Source organism: Anas platyrhynchos, chromosome 2 (assembly GCF_047663525.1).
Source record: "Anas platyrhynchos isolate ZD024472 breed Pekin duck chromosome 2, IASCAAS_PekinDuck_T2T, whole genome shotgun sequence".
Lineage (NCBI taxonomy): Eukaryota > Metazoa > Chordata > Aves > Anseriformes > Anatidae > Anas > Anas platyrhynchos.
Window position 1 is genome coordinate 4498092 of NC_092588.1, and position 26705 is coordinate 4524796.

General features: G+C 38.3%; 1 protein-coding gene across 4 annotated transcripts in view; it reads left to right on the forward strand.

The window, feature by feature from the left end:
• TRAPPC9 (trafficking protein particle complex subunit 9) overlaps nt 1-26705 on the forward strand; it is a 460345-nt gene that overhangs the window by 195241 nt on the left and 238399 nt on the right. For all 4 annotated transcript variants that reach the window (XM_038173943.2, XM_038173949.2, XM_038173944.2 and 1 more), the window contains 2 exons: nt 15803-15956; nt 26432-26522. In XM_038173943.2, coding sequence (XP_038029871.2) covers nt 15803-15956; nt 26432-26522 — 245 coding nt within the window. The remainder of the gene's footprint in view (nt 1-15802; nt 15957-26431; nt 26523-26705) is intronic.

Sequence of the window (26705 nt, forward strand, 5' to 3'; positions counted from 1 at the left end):
TGCTTTTTGTCTGATGAGACGTGGCCAGCATCCACACCGAGCAGCCTTTCATCTTCAGCCCCTGCCCTGCTGTGTCTGGTCCTGGCTGGGGCACGAAGTTTGGGATGCGTGTAAGTGCTCCACAGCTCCGGGTCTATCAGCAGTGCTGGTGGTGCTGATGCTTACTAATGGGGCTGTGCGATATGTAGTCGGGAAATTAGCGTAAAACGATGCACAAAGGGTTTTGATTTGAGTAGTCGATCATGTCTGACTTCCGAATAAAGAGCAACAGCAAAGATAATCTCCTTCAGTTAATTTTCAGCACCGAACATGTCAGGAATTTCATTTGTGTTTCATTCACTGCTGGTAACTAACAGTGGATACTTTTCCCCGATTCCATCTCTTACTGAAAATATCTTAGGAAGAAGGCATTGAAGCTGCTATAGTAATTGTATTCATATTTATCATCGCTATGTTTCCAAGAGCTGCTTGTTTTTTGGAGTTATAAAATTGTCCCAAAGCTCAAATCAAACATTTATGATCTGGGGAGCATCACTGCACTTAACTGAGTGCCTCACTGCACTACAGTGGGGTTACCCTAAACCAGCTAGACATAAGTTCATTGACAGCATGAAAAGACAAAATTCGTCCCTTCTCAAGGGTGGTGGAAAGGCCAGAGACACATTTTACACGTAGTTGATTGCAAACTCTTTAAGACCCGCAGGTTATAAGTCAGGTAACATTTTCCTTTTATCACTCTCATTTTTGATGTTGAATTGAGTCTGGACATTGAGGGAAACGCAAGGAGGTGAGGGAAGTTACGCCGTCCTTTTTGGGCCATTTTCAAGGAGCGTGTGGATGGTTCAGGGCAGCAGCGAGCTGGGAAGGCCAAGGCTAAAAAAAGTATCCCACGTCATGAAGGTGAGCTCAGCCACTACATAAATACTCAAGCGGAGCAAGACATCATAAAAGAGCTTCCAATTTTTGGTGAATAATCTTCCTTTTCCATATCTATTAATATTTAACACTATTTAGCCACTGGAGTGGAAGAGCATGATAAAGGGTTTCATTATTGTCTGGACCGTGTATTATCTACAGAAATGTTAACTGAATTCTAATGACTTGGCCAAATTCTGACCTTCCTTTGCACTTCAGTCTCTTCCAAGCGTAGCAGAGACTTTGAAAAAGCTTGTTAGTGAGAGTGATGAATGGGACAAAGATGATGAACATTAATAATCTGCGTGTTGAGGATTAGAAGAGTGGAAGGGGGGAATTAAACAATAAACTAAAATATGATTTGGACTGTTACTGACCCCCCAAAAAACAGGATATTTTTTTTTAGAATATAAGTGCACATTAAACAAGGGATTATTATCCCCAGGTTAAGTTGGTTTAGGTAATGAGGATTTACAGACAGGGCTAAGGGCTAAGGTTCTGTCTGAAGATTTGTCTGTATTGCTGAGAAAATTTACCTGGTACAAAAAATCAGCTATTAATAGAACGGAGATGGAGAATAGATGGCTTCTTCACTGAAATAAGGAGGATACAGCAAAACACAGAATGTTGTTGCATGACACAACAGAATAATCTCTCTTTTTTTTTTTTTAAAGAAAGGTTTATGACAATAAAAATCATGCAACGATAAATATTTTCAGCCTTAGAAAAGAAAGCGTGTTATTCAATCTTCTGAACTTTGGAAGACATGGGAGTAAAAGAATGCAGCAGCATATGCAGATTTAGTGAATATTTTATAAATACTGCTTCTTTTTTGCAGCAAAGAACATATAATTAAAAACTTACATGCATTTGCAAATGTTTTTTTTTTAGTTTCTTTGTTTGTTTTACCATTATTGTCATAAACATTGACCTTTTAGCTTCTTGTTTAGATCTTGTTGTTTTGGACCAGAACACGAATGCAACTGTTTAGTTGCATTTCCCCTCCTGAACTCACTTTTCACTCCTTCTGGGCATTGCATGATACATTGTACGCTACTCAAGGAAAAAGCAAAGTACCTAAAATGAAGACTAATGAGCTTCTAAAGCTGAAAGTTAAGAATTTCAGAAACATTCATTTAATGATAGGAAAGCACGTGCACCATGCTTGAAGTTGGGAGCTGAAGTCCTCTAGTTTTTCATTTGAATTTCTGCCTGTAAGTATGAAAGTAAACTTAGAAAGTGAAGTTTGTCTTAAGTCCTTGGGATGTTTTTGCAAGTATCCATAGGCTTAAATAATGGTCTGTGCTGTGGTGTACAAATAATGCTCTAAAATACTTATTAATAACGTGGTTTATATTAATCATGAGCAGCCTTTACCCCATCTCACCCTACAGCAACTGTGCTATGCCCAACAGCATCACGCACAATATTGTATTGTTCTTTTCCAGTATTTCCTTTTTTCTCCGTCAGTCTACTGATGGAAAGCTTATTTTAAGGTGACCATCACTAGCAGCTTACTTCAGCTGCTGCTTATATTTGTTCTGAACACACAGTGACTCGAGGAGGATGGGACTTAGTGAGGAGTATTCAGAGTTGTGACCTCTTCAGTATGAAATGCAGAAGTGCACGAAAGAAACTTGGGGAGTGATTTACAAGCCCTGATAAAATGATGACAACAAAAGGGCAGTTAACAGGCAATAACTGCATAAACACAGGCTTAATCATGGAATTTATATCTAGATGAGGAGCATGCTTACGTCAGTGCTCCTCACTGTTTGTTTTCCAGGCTATTCGGTGTGTTCAAGTCTACTTCTTTCTTCTATTCACTCTTGTATTTTTATGTTAGGTCTCCTTTTCTGGAAAGAGCTGGTCTTCTGTAATTTTGAAGAAGAGTTTCTTGTCTTTTATCTGGGAGAGTGTGCAGGCTGGACTCCTGTACAATGATATTTTCAAGCACACAGTGACATTAGACAGTTGGTTACGTCTGTACGGCTTGTCCTGAATACATGCTCACCAAAACAAGCCCTGGTTTTTGTCTTTTGTATCACTGCTTGCTGGTTCAGGACTGCCGTCAACTACACAAACTCATTTACTCCTGAGCTTTTGTACACAAGCACTGATTTATACAAATAAGTAACATTTAAAAAATATTAGATTTTTAAAAATGTAATATATATATATTTTGTTATTATTATTATTTGTAAACCATGTGGCTATGTTGTTTCTGCATTTACATTTCAATCGAGAAAGCAAATTGCATTATTTCCTTTCCAACTCTTCCAGGTTAGTTTGTGTACACTGAAAAAATGAACAATAAACGGTGTGGCATTTCCAATAATGAAGCAATGGTAATTACTTAACCAGGGTTTCTAAGCTAGGCAAATGAGTTCCAGTGGGACAGGAACTTTCTCAAGACAGAAGTCACAGATTTGCTATTAAAATGGTATTGTCTGAAGAAATATAAAAAGAAAGAGAGTGAGTTATTGGGAATTCCTTGAAGGGAAATACTAATTTTATGGTATAGAGGCAGACCTGGGTTTCTGAAAGCATTTGCCCACTCATTTGCAGAGGGGCTACAGAATTAATTTAGTTCCAAAAAAGCAATTTAGGCTTAGAGGTGTTAATCCACATCTGATATCGTGATTATCAATTTTATAAGCGATGACTGGTCTTTACTGGTCTGAGTTAACTAAGTTGTATTGAATAGCTCTCAAAAAGGAGTGATGATGCTATCATTTTTGACTGGTTGAGACAATTTCCAGAAAGAGAGAGTTTGGAAAAGCACCATGGCAAAAAGTAAGTGTTGCTTCTCCTCTTCCTCTGGCTTCCCTAACCCTGGAGATTCACTCGTCTGGCCCTCTGGAGTATGTTTTGATCCCAAGCTGGATTCCAACTCTGAAATAGGTGCCAAGGGCTGGAAAAAGTACCGGTGCAGTAGCACGAGGGCAGGGCAGTGAGCAACAGTTTGCTCAGCACTGAGAATGGCTCGAGAGGAAGAGCCCGAAGCCTTGCAAATGAGAATTGATTGCACTGTTGGTTTTTCCCCCCCACCGTGTTACTCGTTTTGATGGCGTTTGTGATTACGAGCCAAAACTATCATCCCTTTTTATTGTCACTCACATTGCAGCCTGCAGTCAGGGCGGTGATTTGATTTAGTGATTTTCTGTGTTGATTCATGGGCGTCTGCAAAAGAGCGGTCCGGCCGACAAAATGTGTGTAGATAGCTAGTTGAACGATAAAATAACTAGGAAAATAAAACAAAAAACAACACAAAACAAGAACAAACCTAATTTTTTATGCCTTTATACTCAATTATTCATCATTAGAGTCTGGGATATATAGGAACGAAGGCCGTCATTTAGCACATTTCCTAACACCTGGAAGTAACTTGATTTACAATTAAGAAAACTGCTTTTTTTTTTTTTTTTTTTTTTTTTTAGCAAAGCCAAAACTCTTAACGTGCTATTTTAGTGACATGTCGTACAATGTGTCATGTGCTGATTAAAGTGAATTTTTGTCCTTTTTGGGAAATTATTCTAATGCAGTCTAGTCAAAGAATTTCATTTAATTACATGTGTAATACAACTTTCTGCCTTTTACTTAATTGGTCTCGCCTACGTTGTTTCTGCCTATTAGATGATAATTTAGCAATTTCCAATTTGTATATCCCTGAGGGAGGCTCAATGGGAATAAATGGGAATAAAAAAATCTCTGCAGCTTTCTTCCTCAATTTACTGCTTGATGGCATCTCCTTTCTAGTTGTATGGGAGAAGCGAAATGGAGAACAGTAAGCAATAAAAAAGGAAATCCTCTGTATAGAAAGCTTTGTATAAAGAGCTTGCTTTCAGAACAAAAGAGATTATGTAATATTTTACACATTTTTTATGTATCAGTGTTATCCATATTTACTATTTTCCAAGAGGATAGAGGGCAAATTTCCAAGCAATTTTTAAATGCTGCATCTGAATGGCAGGCTTGGGCATGATTTTACTTACAATAATGGGGCAGTTCTTATGTGAATTCTCCCAGTGAAAAGCAAATGCTAAATCTAAATGCTGCTGATTGTGGCTACCTCTACATCTGATTTTTTTTTCTTTTTGTGTGTTTGTTTACAGTATTACATACTTAGTACAATATATAAACCCAATTTTAATTATATATACATATAAACTGTATAATTGAATAACTGAGAGTACTTTAGTACATCAGAAGGGTGAGGACTTCTCAGCTGTGAATGGGAAGGTTCAAAAAACTACACAGTTCTGGGATACAGTTGGTTTGGTAGTACTGGCCTGGTGTTTTGGGATTTGCTGTGTTAAATGGTTGGGGAGGAATTTATTTTTTCATCTATTTATTTGTCCTACCATTGTGTGTGTGAGTGTCTGTGGCCTTCTATGTATCTGGGCTTTTTGGCTTCTTTACAAGATGGGGAACAAGGTGAGACATGATGGTTTAAGAAATAAAAGCGTTGGTTATATGTATACACAACTGAATTTCAGCCTTCCAATTGAAAAGAATTGAAAGAATTGAAAGCAATAATAATTTCTTTTTTTCTGAACATGGAAGATAAGACTGTGATTCCTAAACTGGGATTCAATTTCAGATTGATGCCTGAATCTAGGTATGCCTCCATATGTTTTTATTATACTCAGCAAAATCTGGTCAGCAAGGGGAACGTATATGCACTTCTCATAAAAGAGATCTTCAGTCATTGTTTTCTGTTTCAGAACCTTTGAATTTTACCTTGTAGTTTGCCTTTTTTTTTTAAAAAAAAGAAAATTCTCTTGAAGAAATTTAAATAACATCTGCTCCTCAGCTTTCATTGTCTGTAAAGGAATATTACAAAGAAACAGAGATTCGTATAATTTTGGTTAAAATGTGTTCTTAGTTCATAAAATTAAGATTAAAGGAATGAAAAGACTTTGTATACTTCTAGGTGAAAAGTAATGCTGAAAAAAAAGTTGCTTCAACATTTACATATTTTTTTTTTTTAAATGTTACCAAAACTTCTAAATAACACCAAGATTATTTTTACTTGAAATAATTGTCTTGCAGTTTATGAAACGTTGAAAAGATTAATCTAAAAATGTATATATTTAAAGCTAGTCAGTTTGGAAACACTTAGATGGAAAACTCAATTTTTTCTTAATCCCGATACTGTATTCCTCAGTTTAGGAAGAATACTTTCTCTTAAAAACTAATTAAATTTTTGAAAAAGCTTAATAGTGTACATAAAATGATGCCTTCTAATGAACGTTTAGTTGAAATTTTTTTGGTCTTCAAATTTTGAATTGTTCTTCATTGAAGGGCACTGCACTGGCCATGGTAGCATGGACACGCTGGACGTAAAGAAGTTCTTCCTGAAGTTCTTCCTAAAGAAGTTCTTCTTTAGGTTGGATGTTAGGAAGAACTTCTTTACCGAGAGGGTCGTGAGGCATTGGGATGGGCTGCCCAGGGAAGTGGTGGTCACCATCCCTGGAGGCCTTTAAAAGACGTTTAGATGCAGAGCTTAGGGATATGGTTTAGTGGGGACTGTTAGTGTTAGGTCAGAGGTTGGACTCGGTGATCTTGGAGGGCTCTTCCAACCTAGATGACTTTGTGGTTCTGTGATGTCCATTGAACCTGAAAGCTGTCACCTCCAACACCATGACTTGGCTGTTCTCAACTTCGTAGTTGTGCGTTCCCTTCCTTCCACTTCCTTAGTGAAGAAACCATAGTTATTTAAGAAACGTGTGCATCTGCAATGGTGTCGATCCAAAACCTTGGTGTCACTGCCTTTTCCCTTGGGGGCTGCAGCTCACGGCTCCCTGGATCAGAGGGCACCCGGCCAGGCGGTTTGATGGGATGCAGCGATTTCCCAATGGGAACTCACACTGGTTGAGTTTGGGCTAAAATAACAAAGTTCTTCAGATCTGTCCTTGTTTTTTGAAGTGCTAATAAGGCAAATCTGTTTATTTGTGCCACACAGCAACGTATGGGGTGAAACGCACAAAGGCAGCTCGATGCCATTGTGGTGAGATGCAAGGGAAGGCAATCCCAGCTCTGGATCCAGGCCTGCTTGAGGCTGAGCGATATTAGCAATAGAAACAGCGCCTTGCCTTATAAAACATTAACTGCTGGGCAGAGGGGAAGCGCTTTGAGGCTCTGACATGAGCATTCATTAAGGATTTAAGTGTTGACAAGACTCGGTAAGGCCAGTGTGGTCTTCCAGGCTGCTGCAGTGCTCAGGGGTTGGTGTTATTTTTTGAAAATAGCCTTCCTTCGAAGCCTGCTTCTAAATGCACACGTAGGTGTTTCTGGGGGAGGAAACGTGGAAGGAAAGTCTGATGTATGCATTGTTTTCTGGTGGAAAAATATTGTTCATGGAGAGGGACATGGGCACGCTTGTAATAGTGCTGAGCAATAGGCTGCACGGCTTGTAGATCTACCCAGGTGAAGCTTGTTCGTGGGGAAGTGAATTTTAGGGATTTTGTAAGCACAGAACCTGGCAGTAGCTCTGTAGGTCAAAACTCACAGACCTACAATGTCAAATGTTCTCTATAGTACTGGTGCTTTGTATTCCTAAACTGGGTATGTGCTGATTTGTCCCCCAACTTTTCTTTTTGGCAGGCTAGTGTAAGGATGGTGTCGCTCAAAAAACTTGTTTCTGGGACCTGAGAGTCTCTAATAAAATTGGTACAACTCCTTTATGTACCAAAAGAATCAACAAGGCTGTGGATAAAGGAACATTTTGAAGTCCATAGTCTGGGCTGCCTTGCTTAGAAGAGCCTTCAAAGGAGCTAACAGAGGAGGGCTCTGAAGAGCTGTTGTTGGTTTGTAAGAAATCCTGAAAATGTGCAGGCCACGCCTGTGATCGAAGTATGCAGGTTATAGATCTGTAAAGGGAAATTGTTTGGGAAAAACAGACTTGGAAAAGAATTTGGGTATCAGAGCAAATCATCTCAAGGTGAACTTCTACTGCAATGATCCAGGTGAATGGGCAAATGTTATCTTTTTATATTAAAAAAAATAAATAGTAGAATATAAATGAGTAATTTACTACAAATGTGGAGTCTAGTTGTATCTTGAAGTGATAATCCACCTCAAAATATGTACACTCGCACACTGAGCATTCATGCATGCTATCACTTTACCCCACAAATGTTTGAATCAGTTCCTTTATGAAAATCTGGTATGTAAAGCCATGCATCATTTCATTTCCTCTTGAGTGTCCCTGAGACGGGCTGCTTCATGTGTGAGTGATTTCTCTATCAGTTTTCTGCTGTTCTGAGCACTCGGTTTCTCTCGGAGTTTGGTTTTGACTGGCATCTCAGTATCTTCTTGGAAGATGACCTTTCAGGTGTGTCCCATGTTCCTTATTGCTCGGTGTGTGCGGTGTTGGTAGGAAGACAAAGCTCAGAGCAGGTGAGTGCCTGTCCTCTGTCTGCAGCACTTCTGCACATCTCTCCTCTGCTTCAGCCTACAGGGAAAAGCTGCTCTAAACATGACAGATACGTACCTTATTCCAGAATATCTCTCACTTTACTTTTTGGGGTGGCCAATCTTCTCAATCTCCAGCTCCTGCTGTGCTCCCAGGAATGAGAAGTGGGCACAACTGTAGAATTTTTTGGTCTCAAGCATTCCATCTGGCACAAAATGACACGTTTTTAAATTTACACGTTCTCTTGTGAGCCTTCTGCCCCAAAACAGCAGTGCTGAATTATACAAATGAGTAACTGAATATGAAAATATACCTTTTGAAATGTATTTCTCTGATTATTAATATTGCACTGTGAGAGATGTAGGAGGTACAGTATGACATTGTTTTGGGTAATGATAGGATGACAATCCATGCTTAGTTCAGATTTGATTAAAAAAAAAAAAAAAAAAAAGGAGAATATTCAACCCAGTCTTTAAGCATTATCATGGCTACAGTTTTCTAGATTTCTTAACTGAGTAAATGGCTATCGATTATCAGTCTCTAATGCCACGTATGGAAGTCAGTGTATTTATAGAGCATGCTATTATCATTATTATTATTCTAAATTTCTTATTTCATTACATACCTAACAGTTTTGCTGCATGGCGATTGCCATAGAAGTCCAAATCATTTAAATGAGGAAGTGGGAAAAAAAAAAAAAAAAAAGATTCAAGTTGAAGTTAATTGTTATGCCTCTTCATTTCCAGGTTATGGTTTTCAAATTCAGAGCTAGGAATTGAAAAGTGAGATTTGCAGCATGCACAGAATAATCTCATTAAGACAGAAGATTTATGTAGCTAACTCTCTCTTAACACTGTTCTATTTTCAAATATTAAATTATATACAGAGGAACTATTCTTTGCCAGTTTAACTTTTTATCATCTGAAATGTTGTGGATCAGATAAGTATAAGCTGTTGAATTTTACAGACTTCAGCACTACAGTTTGACTTTCATCTCCTCTTCAATTATTTTAAATAAATATTTAAGTTCTAAATGCAAATTTTTTAATTTAATTGACCTTTCAAAGATTAATGGAAAAATTTATCTTTTGCTCTGCATAGTTCAGATATTAAAGCAATCCTTTTTCTTTATGAAGTCAGTTTTAGGCCAAGAGGAGAGATCATTACTTATGGGTCGCTTGAGCTACTTAGTTTTACAGTTGTATTTTATCGTAACGTATGAAATATAGATGGCACTTGTAAAGCATTGAGATATTCAGAAGTAAATACAAGAAACATGTTAATTTGGGTTACTTTCTCATGTTCATCTGGTGATACATATGTATTAATTTCACAGGAGATTTGGTGCTTGAGGTCCCTCTTTGCCCGTAATTTATTATATACTGGGGTGTCACTACTCTGCCTTACTTTATATAGAACAGAGCATGGAATGGGTTGTGTTGGAAGGGATCCTTAAGGATCATCCAGGTCCAACCCTCTGCCATGGGCAGGGACACCTCCCACCAGCCCAGGTTGCCCAAAGCCCCATCCAGCCTGGCCTTGGTCACTTCCAGAATAACACAAGAACCCTAACATGCTTTAACCTCCTTGAGAACGTAACGGTACCATCAGCATGTGATGTAATGAGCAGAGAATGAATATTCCCTCTTTACTATAAAAAAGTGATGTTTTTTATTAAAAGAGGTTACTGGCAAACATCAAGTTAAGGAGAACAACTGAATGTCCCTCTGACACGTTAATTTCTAGGGTGCCATTACCTGTATACCTGATCCAGTCAAAAACTGTCAAGCATTTGGCTGTACCTTTGATAGGATATACACTACATTTGACTGCCTAAAACCAGGGATTTTTCTACATTGTGCATAGGGTAAAAGTGAAAAAAAAAATGAACTAATGTCAGCTAATAATAAATAATAATAATAAATTCCCAATATCTGCTACAGTACTTATATTTAGGGTGGAATTAGGTATGCCTGAAACATGATGTTATAAAAACTGTTTTACTGAGATTGTACAATGGAAGAATCCTTTTTGGTTGTTTGTTTTTGTTTATATATATATATATATATATAATTTCCTCTTGAAAGCGAGAAGCAGTGGTATCATCCTCACTTGTAGCTTCTCCTGAAATTTGAGGTTACTGACAATAGAGGGACTATTCACATACATATATATATATATATATGTATATGTATATGTATATATATGTATGTATATAAGCATTTTGAGTAAGTAATAGTAATCTGGCCTGTCTCTGTGTCCCTGATGTCTCCTCTATAAGTAAGGAGAATGAGCAGGAAGCATAATACTGAATAACATCTCTGACTGCCTCCTTTCAGCTTTATTACTGAAGCAGCTTGCAAACTCATCTGTGGGCGCTACTATTTAAATAGTAGTTAGCCACGAGGAAGAGTTTTTGAGTTCCTGTTACATCCTGTCTTCCTAAAGATAATTGAATAAGGGCTATCTAGATTTTGATTCTTCCAACCTCAGCAGCGATATTTTATTTATTTAAAGAAAGCTGAAATCTAGTTCCGTTAGCAGATTGCTGCGTTTCTTTTAATTCCCTATCTGCTTTTACCCCCATTTTATTTGGTGAGCATGACAGATGTCATTTCAGATGCTCGTCCTCTTAGAAGAGATGAGGACATCAGCGGTGCCAGGCAGAATCACTGTGGGTAGGGGATGGCTGGGACCTGCATGGACCTACAGGGGTCTCCAGCAGTGTGGGCAATGCTCCCTTGATGACTTCGCCACCATTTTATCTGCTGCTTCTCTGAAACTTGTGGGGATGGATGTGTAGAGCACTGCCTCAGGATTAGGCTAGGTAGCATTTGCAGGAAGTTTTTTTCTGTAAATAAAGTCCTTTTTGATGTGCATTTTGTCACCAGGATGGGGTAGTACTTCCAGTAAAGTTGTAACTCACGTTATGAGAAGCGGTGAAATGCAGCATCCAGTGCCTTTCGCAGCTCTGTGCTGGTGCTTTACCAAGACTTGGGATAACTGTCATTGAAATGGCTGCTGTGTGTGGAAGGTTTGTCATTTTTCCCCTGTAAGTCATCCTGACAGGTGACGTGAGATGATACGGAGCAGCCGTATCATCAGCATTGCCAATGAGCTGACCTTTTCCTCTTCGTATACTTAATTTGTATTTGAATAATTTGCATCCCTGTAAGGATGCTTCCTTGTCTGAGTAGCTGTCACAGCGGCTTGGGCTCGTTTCATGACAAAACCCAGTAGTTTCAAACCACGATTGTTTCATTATTCATGAAAACTTGGGTTATTTTATCCCTCCTCCTGCACCAGCAAGGTTAGCCGGAGAGAAACAGAACCTGATTTGCATCGCAGGATTGCCTATTAAATATTTTGATATAATGCAGTGTTTTTATACAAATAGCTCATGATTTATTTAAAACTCTCCTTGTAGAAAATGGGGATAGCTACCCATGAGGCAGAGCAGGTTAAAATGAAACTCCAGTCCCTTCTCCCGAAGCAAGTATATGTTTAAGCTTTTGGGTTTTAAGATCTTGTAAGTTTTCCCTCACACCTAATTACTGTGAAGGGCAAGGTACCAGGTACGCAATTACCCTTGCACAGTGTGAGCCATCGTTGTCATAGCTGTTGACAATAAATTGAATGCCTGTTTCAGTCTCAATTGTCTTTTTTTTTTTTTTTTTTTTTTACTTTTCTCCGTAGAATCTCTTGAATTCTTGACAAGAAACATAGATTGTAAAGAACTGGAGATAGAAGTGAGAAAAGACCTTTACAGCTAAAATATGTTTTAGTTTCATTATTTAGATGCACACAGCACAGTGGCAAAGTTGGGTGATGTTCAAGACGTTGCCTTTCACTGCCTTCTGCTGCATTTGGGATAAAACCCATGTGATCTCTACAAATCAATTAAAAATGAAAGAAATCTTTTCTTATTTGGTCATTGTAACCCAATGTCCAGCTTATCTGTTTTCTCCTTCAGTCAGCTGTCTCCAGGCATTGTTCGTCCCTTTGTTCATACCTCACCTGCATCTCCTCATAGGAGGAATCATCATATAAAAGGGAAGAAGCTGGCTTTGTGTAGGGGTAAAGTTTTAGGGATGAGTGACTGATTTAGGTTAAGGTATTTATTTTCCGTTTTGACATTTAGGTAAAGCCTTTCAATTTATTACACATTCCATAGGCTGAGGAATAAATACTTGACACAAAATTCAGACACAAAGCTCCATATGAATATTTTTTAGGGAAGCAGGAGGAGAATACCAATGGTGAAAGGTGTATATGCTTAAGAAATACTTAGGATATCATTTTGTCATGCTGCACCTTGAGTGTAACCATACTCTTGCAAAATGTTATTATGCTTGTTTTCATATATTCTGCCTACAGCTGTATTTGTAATATTTTTTTGTGTGATATTTTCTGCGTGTAGTTCTCTCTCTTTTACTCAGAGCTCTCACTTTCCAGCAGATGGGTATGTTGGGGGTGTTCTGTTTTTTTAAGTGACGTGAGGTGTGTTAAAACACTATACACAGTATAAATAAAAACATGTTTTTTAACAAAAACATTGAGAAATTAATTCTAAGTACTAGGGGCCCTATTTACTTAATTTACCATACCTTTGAGCTAATACAAGTCATTTCAGAGCTGTACAATGAAGTGTTATTAAGAAAAATCTAGCCTGTATTCCTGAAGCTGATGTGAATTTGTTGTAGACTATCGGGGGAAAAGTGCTTACATGCATATTTCATTTCCACACACAAAAAATACCATAGTGCCAGTCATGATTCATTAACAGAGGAATGCAATCTCAGTGCCTTCAATTAAATATTATTGGGCAGAAATGTTTTTCTAGTGTAGTATTTACTTGGAAAAGTGTGGCATGGTAAATAAATGAGGTGTTCGCCAGGTCCATTGTGCTGATGCATTCTAAATATGGTTGACTGTTCAGAAACCATGAAAATTTGTTGTTGAAATGTGAATATAGGTAACTACCTATGAGTATTTATGGAAGAATTTATGCAGTGCTGCATGTGTAATAGAAATTAAGTGCCAGGTTTGCATCTGGTCATTTACCACCAAGTGACGAAGTAACCTCAGAAACAAAGTTCCAGTTGCATCTCTGTTTTCTGCATGCATTGCCCATGCAAAACAGAGGAAACTCCACCTGCATTTACAGATTCGTATCATGCTTAAAAACAATATGAATTGTTGTTTTCAGGTCTGATTTTTTTTTTTTTAAATGCACAGATTGTGTCTAGGTGTTTTTCATTACATTCTTTATTTCTGGCTTGATTCCTGCAGTTTCTGTGATATACTTTTGGCAGCTCATTTTAGCTTTTTTTTTTTTATATGCCCAGCACCTGATGATCTTTGCATGCAAATGAAGAATTCGCAATGATCTCTTGCTGGAGAAAAAATAGCCAAGACAAAAACACCCCTTAGAAAGGAATAGATTAGTTTCTCTTACTACTTTGATTTTTAAATGCAAAGATGAGCAAAGACACAGTCTGCAGAGGAGGTAGCTTATAGAAAGTAATTGTGCCACCTTCGTCTCAGTGCTGTATTTGTACTTTTTCATGATGAAGGTAGAGGAACGTTAATGTCTTCTTCTGAGATGCCAGTTTTTGCTCAGGGTGAAGCATGATGGGCCTATTTCATTTCATCTTTCCGAAGTAAACCTGATAAGCTTTAGATTATTCCTTTTTTTTTTTTTTTTTTTTTTGTAATTACTGTATCTTTTCTCACTTTTTTTTTTAAGGTCAGCATTCTGTTAAATTAATGCTAATTATTGAAAATCTCTTCTGGTCTGGTGGGATTTCAAAGTCCTTTCATGTTGAGTTCTGATACTAGTATTTTCCTTTTGGCGACGTTTGGAATTGGTTTCCATCTTTGATATCTGCAAAAATAGAGAAAAGGAGTAATAGCAACCCTGGGTGTTTTGTGAAATGCCCTTCTCATACCCCTCCTTTGGTAGCAGTTGAATTTCCTCATGAATGGTTTTAAAAAAATAGTTGCTTGGTCTTGTGTTTTCTTTAAGAGCAAAGTCATCTCAAGAGCAATATCTTTTAATTCTTCCCTAATTATTTTTCTATTTCAGACGATTCAGGAAATTAAAGCTGTTTTGGCAGCACACTATATTAGATCCGCTATAACCACATTTCATGTGATGTGAGCTGCTCTAAATTCCCTTTTATATTAGATTAGTGATTCTAGTTTAACATATAAGTATTTAGTATGCATTATAGCATAATATATTTAATTTAATTTGCTTTTATGCCTCACCATACATTTAATAAAGCAATTATTTAACCATTTGCTACTGATGAATTAGACTATGATACCGAAATCAATATTGCCTGTAATTCATTAACATACATTAGGCAGGATTCAAGTACCTTCTCAAAGGAAAAGGGAATGGTCATATTTGAGCCCTAGTGCTGGCATCGTTTGGTCATTCCTTCCTGACTTTTGTAAGGAAAAATTCCAAGGAAAAATGGAGGAAATGGGCTTGTAAAACCAGTGAAGTACACATGACTTTCTAAGTGTGTTAGTTTTTGTGTCAGGACACACTTCTATATAGAATCAGAGGATCAATGAGGTTGGAAAAGACCTCCAAAATCATCTGGTCCAACCATCTCCTACCACCAATATAACCCACTAAACCATGTCCCTGAGCACCAGGCCCAACTGGTTGAACACCCCAGGGACGGTGACTCCACCACGGGCAACCCATCCCAGTCCCTGACTGCTCTTGCTGAGCAGAAATGTCTCCTCATTTCCAATCTGAACCTCCCCTGGCACAACTTGAGGCCATTCCCTCTGGTCCTATCACTGGTTACCCGTGAGAAGAGGCCGACCCCCAGCTCCCCACACCTTCCTTTCAGGCAATTGCAGAGAGCAATGAGGTCTCCCCTGAGCCTCCTCTTCTCCAGACCAAACACCCCCAGTTCCCTCAGCCGCTCCTCACAGGCCCTTCTCCAGCTTCGTAGCCCTTCTCTGGACACGCTCCAGGGCCTCGATGTCCTTCTTGTAGTGAGGGGCCCAAAACCGATTAATAAATAACTTTTAATAGTACGTTCATCAGCATTTGGCCCAATTTTGTTGCTTTTTTAGCACCTTTTAAGCACACCAGGAGCATTTACACACCAAGAGTAAAGGCAGATGGACGCCTGCACAGCCACAGTGAGTTGCAACAACAAAACAGCTAACTTCTGCACTACTCACAAAGGCATTAAGATGCTAATTGATGATTTTTTTTTTTTTTTAAATCTTATGATCTTGAATGGACAGACTTCTGTTTTCATTAGCATAAATCATGGGGGTTATCAGTCCATAGGCCACACGCCCGCGAAACAAATACAGTATAATATTGTAGTGCTTGGTTTTACAATGCTCTGCCTTTTCTGCAGAAGTAATATTTGTAAAATTGTCATAGTGAGACTCCTTTTTACCCTCTTTCTTTTCCTTTTGTTACAGTATGGCTATCCAAGTTGACAAGTTCAATTTTGAGAGCTACCCCGAATCCCCTACTGATGGGACACAGTTTGCGAACGAAAAGCAGCTGGAAGAAGAAAGACAACAGGCAAAAGGTCTGGAGATTAACAGCAAGCTGGATATTTGCTGGAAAATTATATCCTTTCATAAATACTTGCTTTAAAAATACATAAATAGATGCCCTATGACATCTTATTTTATAATTCAACTCACTTTATAGCAGTGTTACTGAAAAGAAAAGTAATTAGAACGATGAAGCTTGTAATAATTATAGACTGTTTAAGGTTAATTGTGCTGTATATTATTTAGATGATGTTTGGGTCTTACTCTAATGGCTTTGCCTGAATCATTGAGCCTGCCACAAACCCTGTGTGTTTCTCCTAACATTTAGGGAACTGAGGAAGCATGGTTAGGGTTGATGAGTAGTAGTTTCATAGGGTCAAATTTTTCTATGCTCTTCCCCACACCATGTAAGTGAATCATAAAGAGAGATGTGAAGCTGGTTTAACAAGTTTTCATATATTTAATTAAATTTGAGCAAATCAGAACACATTAGAATAATTTATTTCCAAGTCCTTTAATAGATGCCATTGTATATCTTATCTTGGGTAGCTGTTTTAAGGCTTAGAAAGGACTTCAGCGATGACTTAGTCATCTTAAACATCAAATCCTTCTAATCATTCTAAATGCAGTAGAATATTCCCTCATTATTAATAATAAGAATTTACATTAAGAAGCTTTCATATACGTTCAGTTTAGAGTGAAAACAAACCAATGGTGTTTCTGTAACTTACATTACTTCCCTAACTCTTAATGCTTTGCTTGTCAGAAATACGCTTTTTCATGATTGTCATCAGGGAAACATTCTCTGCAGCCAGCAGCCCCCCCAGCCATGTGTTGATACTCGGCATCCTTCAGGAGATTTATGTTTTTCACTCAGATCATCCTCACATTAGTGTGATAATGGCTGGCAGGAAATGAGAGAAGAGTGGCAGTCAAATCATGGTTTATCTTTAGGGATGTCTTTTTGTGCTTTTAATTGTGCTTTTATCTAGTGATCTGAAATGATTTTTTTCTATTCCTCATTATTAAGGCAGCACAAAGCCGTACAGGATTAGTCAAAGGCAAAACTTGAGATATAAATGAGATTCCTAGTGCCTAGTTCCATCCAGACTCCCTAGGCAACATTTCAGAAAGAATTCCATTTATGCAAAAATGTCAATATTTAATCAGAACTCACTTAGAAAATTTCTCTGTTATGGAAAGATATAAATATCCTTTGATAGCATAGTTGAATTCTTATGTCGGAATTGACTGCATAGTTTTAATAATTTTGTCAGGGTGTAAAACTACATTCTCATTCATTTCTGTTGCTGAGCAACACTGTTTACATCCATGCCGTGTTCAGTATTTGAACCCAGCTCTCGATACCCAAACCGTCATGGCTGGCATGTAAATCTGCCCTTAGAAAACTAAGAGAACAATGATTGAATTTTCTGTGTTAAATTCAGTGCAAGATTTCGTTTCTGTGCTCTTAAGATTTATTATGAATGTTTAGGTTGTTCCTAGAACCAAAGCTATTCTGACCTAAGGTACTGAATTCCACACATGTGTATGCTTAAAAAATCTTGAAGAAATATGTGTATCGTTTTCATAGAATCACAGAATGGTTTGGATCGGAAGGGACCTTAAAGCCCATCTAGTCCCAACCCCATGCCATGGGCAGGGACACCTCCCACCAGCCCAGGTTGCCCAAAGCCCCATCCAGCCTGGCCTCGAGCACCTTCAGGGATGGGGCATCCACAGCTGCTCTGGGCAGCCTGTGCCAGGGCCTCACCACCCTCTGAGTGAAGAATTTCCTCCTAATCTCTAATGTAAATCTCCTCCCTTTTGGTTTAAAACCATCCCCTTTGTCCTGTCATTATCTTTCTGAGCAAAAAGTTGCTCTCCATTTTTATTATAAGCCCCCTTTAAGTATTGAAAAGCTGCAGTAAGATCACCCCGGAGCCTTCTCAGCCTTCTTTAGGCTGAACATCCTTGTCTCTCTCAGCCTTTTTCTACAGGAGAGGTGCTCCAGCCTTCTGATCAACCTTGTGGCCCTCCTCTGGACCCTCTCTCAGCACATCCACGTCCTTCTTGTGCTGGGGGCCAGGCTGGTTGGACGCAGCACTCCAGGTGGGGCCTCACAAGGGCAGAGTACAGGGGGACAATCCCCTCTCTCCCCTGCTGCCTACCCCTCTGGTGATGAAGCCCAGGATGCAGTTGGCCTTCTGGGCTGCAAGCACACACTGCTGGCTTGTGTCAAGCCTTTTGTCCACCAGAACCCCCAAGTCCTTCTCTGCAGGGCTGCTCTCAATGAGTTCTTCTCCCAGCCTGTACTCCTGTCTGGGATTGCCCCAAAACATTTAGGTGTAAACAGGTGAAAAAAATGTAAAAAAATAAACCAACAAACAATTCTCCTCACGCTTCTGCTAAATTTGAGAAACTTAATTTCTCACATTTTTGAGGCAGCTGTCCTTCCACCAGACTAATTTGATGCTGGCCAGCAGATCTTATTTCAGACACACTTGCGGAAAGATACGCTAAGAAATGAACGGATAGCTTAACTGTGTAAGCTTTGTTTTCCTTCAGAGGCCTGCAGCGAAGAGATAAAAAGTATTTGCAGAAATGCAAAGGGATATAGTTATTTTTATTCCTTACTAGAGAAGGAGTTCTTGCAAAAGCCTTTAGAAAGGTAAGAAAAAGCAATCTCTTTGGTATCTGCCATTATTGAACTACGTTGAACTCTCCGGCTAATCTTTCTGTGCTAAACATATACACGAGAAAAGTATGCTTTAGGGAACACAGTTCAGACAGTTTTTTTAGAAGCAGTCTTGTATTGTTTACGAGGGAGGGGGTATATTATTTAATTTATTAGAAATGAATAAAAACTGATGTGTGCTTCTGTGAATACAGCAAAGTGGAAAAGTGAGTTGCCGTAGTTAGAATTTGAGAGATTCAGTGTTCGTAAGTAACCACAGAAAAGTTGGTAAGCGTCTCCTGCATCAAGTGTTTTTATATTCTAAATATAATTAGATATGTGGTAGAAATGATATAGAAGGAGAGTAACTCAATTTCTTACACTTTTTAAGGAAACTAACGTCTTGGTAAGAAGATTACAATTCCTTAAATTATTACAGCATTTTGGAGTTATATGAAAGCATCCCACAAACAAAGGTTTCAGATTTAAATGTGTGGATGCCTTTGAATAGAGTGGAATTAGCTCAGTTGGAAGGGACCTACAAAGATCATCAAGTCCAGCTGCCCTGGTGCAGCTTCCTGCCATTCTCACGTGTCCAACTTTGTTGCCCTCCTCTCCTTGCTTTCAAGGACCTTTTGTTCAGGATGTAGCGAAAAATTATACAGAACCCCTGTAGGGCCAAAAATAGTTCCCAAATAATGAGGACTTCAAGTTGCGTCTGAATGTCTTGAGGAGCATCAGGAATATCTTCCAGTATGAAAAGCACATTTTATTCATTGAAATATTCATTGAAATATTTTATTCATTGAAATATAAAATACATTTTATTCATTGAAATATTCAGGTTTTCGAGTGAGGTTTTTTTTTTCAGTGCTTCATTTGTGAAAGTATTGTAACGCTTGATCAATTTTCATATACTTTTGGAGGGCTGAAGGCAGGAGGTAAAGACAACACGGTATATTATTCAGTGTAACCTCTGTACATTTTTGATAGAATGAAAATTAGTAGGAAAATAGACCTTCTTCTGTGAAAGCTTACTGCCATGCCGTTTCAATTAAGAAAAATTCTGAAGTAATTTAATTTAGAGTGTCATTGAGATTATAGGTGTATTGAGATAATTTAAATTAAGAACACGCTGTCTTGTTTTTTAGCATCTGGTAGATGGCATCTGGTATCAGCTTAACAACCAAGGTTTGTTGTTTTAACACAGGATTCGAACAGATGGAGCACATGTAGTATTAAGGTGGCTAATATTTTCAACTTATGCTTCTCTTCATGTTTTCTAAATATTTTTAAACAAAATTTATGTTTTCTGCAAGGAACTTCTATGCATTCTGTCTTAAGGATCTAGGCATCTGTACTAAGAGTTCTTTAAAGGTTTTAGAGTGCTGTATCTGTTGCTGAGTGCTGTGTCTTTTTATGTTCATACCGCTACTCTGTACCTGGTTTCTTCAAACCCCTGAGCTAAGAAATGTCACTTCTGCCACGTGGAAGGTGAAGGGTAGGTTAAATTTCTCTTTGTGCTCTTTACCACAGTCCTTGTTAGACCCACCATTGACTATTGCTCGTCAGGATATTGGATTAATCTCTACCAGCTACATTTTGACAGAAGAAATTTGGATATGTTCAGACTCATTTCAGAGAATTTGGTCATTTTCAAGTGATCCTCGTTTTCAGAAAAATACGCGAGGATTTATCAATGTTCACCTGGCTGAAGGGATTTTTTGTAGGGATCACAGAAAGGTTTGGCTAGGGGCAACTTGGCTAAGAGGTTATTCAAGAGGTTGTTTATGCTTTAGTTTTATATCTAGTGTTTTTTGGCATAATTTGCTGCTGTGTTTTGAGTGGTCTATCTCCACCCTGTAGCTCTGGGTGCCTCTTCTCAACCCTCTCCTGATCAAGTGAGGTAAGAACACCTTTGCCAGCAGCCTGGCTAGTCTACTGAGCTTGGCTTTAAGCTTGGTACTTCACAGGATGGACACCAAAGCCTCTAAAGTATTGGGAGAACAACAGAGAAGAGACAAGCATGTGAGGGAGAGTGTGGATTCCTGAATTGCCGAGATGTGGAAATACCTTGGAGGGCACGGATGTCACTCAGAGCATTCTTGACAAGGTGGAGAAGTTGATTGGAACAACTCTACTGATTTCAACAACAACAAAGGAAATTCTTGCAGCTGGAGTGGAGCTATTCTGTGCATCAATATAGGCTAGAAATGAGATGGCTAGAAAAAAAGAACGTTGTGTTCTGCTGGACATCATCATGTATGGGTCAGTGTTGCACTCATGTATTGATGAAGGCTCACTCTGTTCTGTCCTGCACAGGTGAGAGTATAGCCAGCAAGTCAAGATAAATGACTGTTACCAACCCCTTGGCACTTCTGTGTCTGCACCTGGAATACTTTGTACTGTTTTGATGTTTAAGTGTGATGGAGATACTGAAAATACGATGTAGGAGGCCACCAGCATGATGAGGGAGCTGTAGTACACAAGGTGCAAGAAGAAGCTGAGAAAAATGGCCTCTTGGGCCTACGGTTTCCAGAGAAGCTAAGACTGTGTTGGGATCTGATTGTTCTCTTCAGGTTCCTAGGGGATGGCTGTGGAAAAGACCGAAGCAGACCCTGCAAGATGCCCAGTGCGAGGATGAGATGACTGTAGCAAGGTGCAGCAAGAGAAATTCCAGTTAGGTACTGGGAAGAAACCTTGTCACGGTGATGACAGTCCAGCAGTAGAACAGGTTGCCCGCAAGTGCTGTAGAATTGCTATTCTTGATGATACTGAAAAATTCAGGACAAGGCCTTGAACAACCTGATAAAATTTTGATGTTTTCCACCCTTTGAGCATAGACTCAGACAGTAACCTCTAAATCTGGCTTCCATTTTGCGATTTGCACAGCCACGCGGTGGAAAATTCCTCTTCCTATCCCTGTCTCCTGCTTCTCCCAGGTTTGTTTTCAGACTGAGAAAATTTCTGATCTTTCCTGTGAAAAAAAAAAGCTATTTCAGTGAAATGAGACGGTAAAGTTTTGGATTCACATTGATAAAAACAGCTGGGACCTCACACTAGCAGCCTTTACAAATGAAACTTCCAGTGCTACCTTAAGTATCAAGCTCCATTTTTAACTTTTCTAATAGTTAGACTTCTTTTTTTTTTTTTTTTTTTTCCAGCATTAATTTCCGTGATTTATATGAAGCCTGTCCTATTTTAAATGTTTTCTTACAGGTTTTGAAATTGCAGCCTATGTCTCCTCTGATTTTTCTTTTCTATATTTAAACCTAATTGCTAGCGCTTTTTTTTTTTTTTCTTTTTCTTCAAACCACATTTTCTTTCCGTTGCATTGCTATGTTTTTCTCAATATGTGGAATCCAAAGCTGGAAGCAATACTTCAGGTGAGGCTTCTCGTGAAATAAAAGCTACATCTTCCATGTTTCAGATACGATGCTTGCTCTGAGAATAACGTGTATTCTTTTCCAAGTGTCCTGTACCTGATTGATTTTGAGCATATAGTTCCACCTGAATAATTATTCCCAACTTCCCTTTATGAATATGTTGACTCCTTCCAGTTGATACTTGGAACTTTTCTTCCTTTAATTTCACCTAACTGATTTTTAAACGTCCCACTCATTCATTAGGTTTCTGAACACTGACATCTTTTCCAAATACATCAATTTTATGAATGTGTTTGTATTTCATCATCCAAGTAGCCAATCAAAATTTTGAAATGATTATGTATTGGACAGAAACTTGAGTCATCTCATTTGATATGCTGCCTGGGTTTGACAGCAAACCCCTGGTAACTGTGACTGAAATTTACTTTTCTATTTGTCTGTTCTGACTTCATCTTGATCATAATTATGAATTGCCAGTTATGGGAATATTGCATGTTGTGGCATTTTTAATTCATTATAGATAGATTTCCTAAGAAATACTTTATTTGAATGGAGCTTTACATTCCCATACAGCTTCTTAGCATCAGCAATTGTTTGCAATGGTAACTTTTAAATTTAGGAACCTTAATAACTGCATGTAATTAGTTTTAGTAATAAAATACCACAATAATAGTAAAGCAGAAAGCTTAAAATATGACTAAGGCTACTGCTATAAGTAAACTGTGTTCATTAATCATTTAAATCTGTTTTTCATTAGTATAATCTTATTTATGAGCATTTGCTAATTTGTTTATGATTGTGAGCATGCTCCCACCTGTATTTATTTGCAAAAGAACTCAGAAATATGTTAGTGAAAATAAATCTTTGTAGAAGGATGCAAGGTGTGGAGTGCTGCATAGCACAGAGAAAAGTCAGTAATTTTAATACAGAAATGTTTTTTAAAACTCTCTTGTATTTTTAAGCTGCAGGTTTTGGGTAACAATGCAGAGTTATAAATGGAGGCACCCAACCACACATTAGGCAACTAAGTTGGTATAAAAAACTAAAGTTTTCCTAGGGGAAATAACCAATTCATTTGTTGTCATTCAAGTTTTTAGTATGAAACAATTTACATCATACACAATCTGTTGTTGCTAAAAAAAAACACATGAAATGAAGGTGTCTACTCTGTAAAATTATTATTTTTTTTTTCCTCAATAGTATCTGGTCGTTGTGTGTTCATTGCATCCGAGGCCCGCATTGAAACTCATTTTCTTGGCCAAGAGACAAAAGTCTTGAATTGCCAAACATGAGTAGTGGAAACTGGAAGGCATCTGTTTCATTCCAGGCTGATGCATGTGCTGTTAAAAACAAAAAATTTGCTCTTAGAATTGAGGCCTGGGTCAACAGAGGCATTTCAAAATGGGACTGCTACGGAACAGCAGGTTTCTGATCACTGTGGCAGGTCACGAAAATGTGTGGAGGCTTATTTAGGGAGATTTAATCTACAAAGTCAGACTTCAACAGACTTCTGTTTATCTGAGCATTTTTTTTTTCAATGACTTTTACATTCTAGATCATGACCTTGTCATTCATCAGGTTGCACTTTGAGCAAAGAGTGGAACCAGCTGATTTGCTTTAATTGGCAACCAAAGGCTTGAAATTCAGTGCTCTACGTGCCTGCTAGGCATGCTCAGACCATCCCACCACACTGAGTTTCTCTGTGATTCTTCGGTGATTTTTGCCTCTGAGGCTGCCTGGCAGTGGGGTTTTACCTGGTCTGGATGCTTAGGGAACTTTGTGGGCAAGATCTTAGGTGCCGGTTAAAAACTAAGCACTTTGGGGATTTGCTGCCAAGGGAAAGCATGTTTTCTGAATCAGTTTGTGCAACTTGGACATCAGTATTGTATTTGAGTCTATTTTGTCCTGAAGACAAAATGGATTAGGGAATAATTGAGGTTGGAAGGAACTTCTCCAGGTCTGGTAGAACACCATGCCCTGCAACGTGTGTCTGTTGCCCCTCTTCATACTACTGTGTTCCTCCAAGAAGAGTCTGTCTCCATCTTCTCTATACTCTCCCACTATGGTAGAGAGCAGTAAAATTTCTTCTTGGGCTTTCTTCTCTTCTTGAGACCACACAAACCCTGTTCTCTCAGCTTTCTTTGTCGTGTGCTCCAGCACTCTATAATCATCTGGGCAGCGCTCCAGGGAACTTGATCCAGTATTTTGATGTCTTGTACCACGAAACAAAAACTGGACATGGGGCTTAAAAAGTGCGTAAAGGTAATTTTTATTAGTTGATATGCACATATATTTTTAAGTCATTGTGCATATTTGCCAGAGGGTGGGAATAATGACCTAAACATAGACTTTCTTCTGAATATTGTACTCACCTGGAGGAACTTCCCATAGTTTTATTGGTCTGTTGCAGAAGTATCACGTGCATTGCAAAATATTCTGCATCGAGTTGAACAGGTCGTTGGCTGTAGAAATAATCTGTGGATGTGTTGAATTTGAAATTGCAAAAATGTGTTTTCCTTATGAATACATGGATCTGTTTTGATAGCATTTACCAACAATAAACTTTGGAGAATCACCTTTTTTATAGTCATTTCATAATGGTATCTGAGGCATTAAGCTTTCCATGGAGCTTTAAGCAGTAAAAATTTGTAATATTCCAGGCACCACAGTGAGCCAGTTGTAAGTAAATTACAGTTAAGTTAGCTTAACATTACGGGTAATGGCAACCGCTCTGTTTTAAAACTTCTTTAAAATACTGCCTTTTTATTAGTGCTTTCCCTCGCTTATATTCCTTAGATTAAAGATGTGATAACAGAATTATTTATCTGCTGCGTCTATAAAGCCCTCCAAATATGTATTCTCTATCTCACAGTTTGGTTTATGCCAATTATTCTGTTGTGCTGGTGGCCTGGCTTTTATTTTTCAGCAGCGATGTTTTTCTGAGGTGGCAGTCGGCTGTCCTGAACTTTCCAAATAGGTGGGTCTCTGCAATGTTGTTTATGGCTTTCAGATTGTTCTGGTAAGGTTTGTGATTTCTTTTTTTAGTCTTAGGTTTCTAGATTTTTTTTTGAACCTTCTGAAGAATACATAATTTTATGTCCTGTGGTAGAAATTAGTTGTTTTCAGTACCTGTTAATTTTCTTTTAAATGACTCAGATGAGAACATACTTCATCAGTCTGATGATGAGCCACCCTTTTCAGAGTTTTGCAGGAAAAGAACTGATGGCTTTAAGGAGTTGTTTATAAAAACTCATAGATTTTTTTTTTTCTCTTTCTTTATCCGTTTGTGGGAAAAATGGCTCCAGTTCTTTTTGGAGTAGTTGGATAAAGCCTCGAGGCATCTTCCTGGGAGTTCAGCCTGTAAGGATGTTGGGACAGCACTTCACATCTGGTTATTATGTTTGGATAAGGAGAATTTTTGAGAAGCTCATGTGCTGAGCCCTGCTTGCTCCACATCCGTACTTCCTGAAGGTGAAATACCTGAAGGGAGGGCACAAAGAAGTTGATGCCTCTCAGCCTACCTGAGACAGGAGCTTCTTGCGGCACAAAATTGTGCCAAAGCCAGTCAGTGCAACTCTGGCTAAATACAAAGTGGTTCTAATGTTTGTATGTCCTTCAAGGCCCTCTGAATTCAGTACTCTTCTGAAATCAGAGAATTAGAAAAAAAAATCCAGTGTTGTTTGAAATAAGTTTCCTCGTGCACCCCTTTATATAGATATCATTTTAATATATTATTTATAATTTTTATTATGAATTTGTTCAAATGGAAAATGATATCTTCGTGTTCCATTGTTTTTGAAGCCCTTTAAACGCAGAGATTCTCTTTTTCCCAACAGGTGATTTCAGTTCTCTGCTGTCCTTAGAGTAAGAATATATTTTCTCGTTTCAGTCTGAAGTTGTCACTGAGTTCACATAGGACTGGGTAGAAGGGAAGCTTGCAGGTTACATGCCCGTGTGATTTGCCCTTCGTAGAATCATTGACTGGCTTGGGTTGGAAGGGACCTTAAAGATCAAATAATGACATTGTCACTAAATTCTCTACCCTTCCTCATATGGCCACAGAACTTGCACCAAGCCAATATTCAAAACTAACCTGCCCCACATTTGTTCTGGTTTGTATTTTATCTCTTTTTGTTTCCAAATGGTTCTTAACTTGTCATTTTGAGTTATGAACCTGCACCATATACTTAAAGATTCTGCATTTTTTCCAGATTTTTTCCCCTTGTGCTGTACTATTGTTCAGACACATTTTACCTTTGCATATTTATATTTAATGCTCCTCAGTGGAATTAAATTTTTATATTCCGAAGATACAAATTGCTCTAATTATTATTGTTAGCCAATTTACTGACTAATAAGACCAAATATAAAACTTGAACCTTTAATGAATCTTGAAGTTGCAGTTTTGATTTCCAGTAATAAAATTTGTGCGTGCTACATGCTCTTTTTCTCTCTGAATCAAAGTTTTCCTTAATTCTAATTTACCCTTCCTTGAAGCGTGAAGGAGAAGCAAGTGTGGAAGGCGTTCTCAATCAACTGGTCCTGGAGCATCTACAGCTGGCTCCTCTCCAGTGGGGTGAGTAATGTCAAAATCTACTGATGATCTCTTCTGAGGACGTACTGGTTTGTAATTTCTGGCTGCATGAGAATGGTAATGTTTTCATTTACTGGTACTCTGTGATACAGAAGAATCTGCTAGGATTTTTTTTTCCCTTTAGATGTTTTGCTTAGCTGAATATAACCGTAAAATTTATATCAA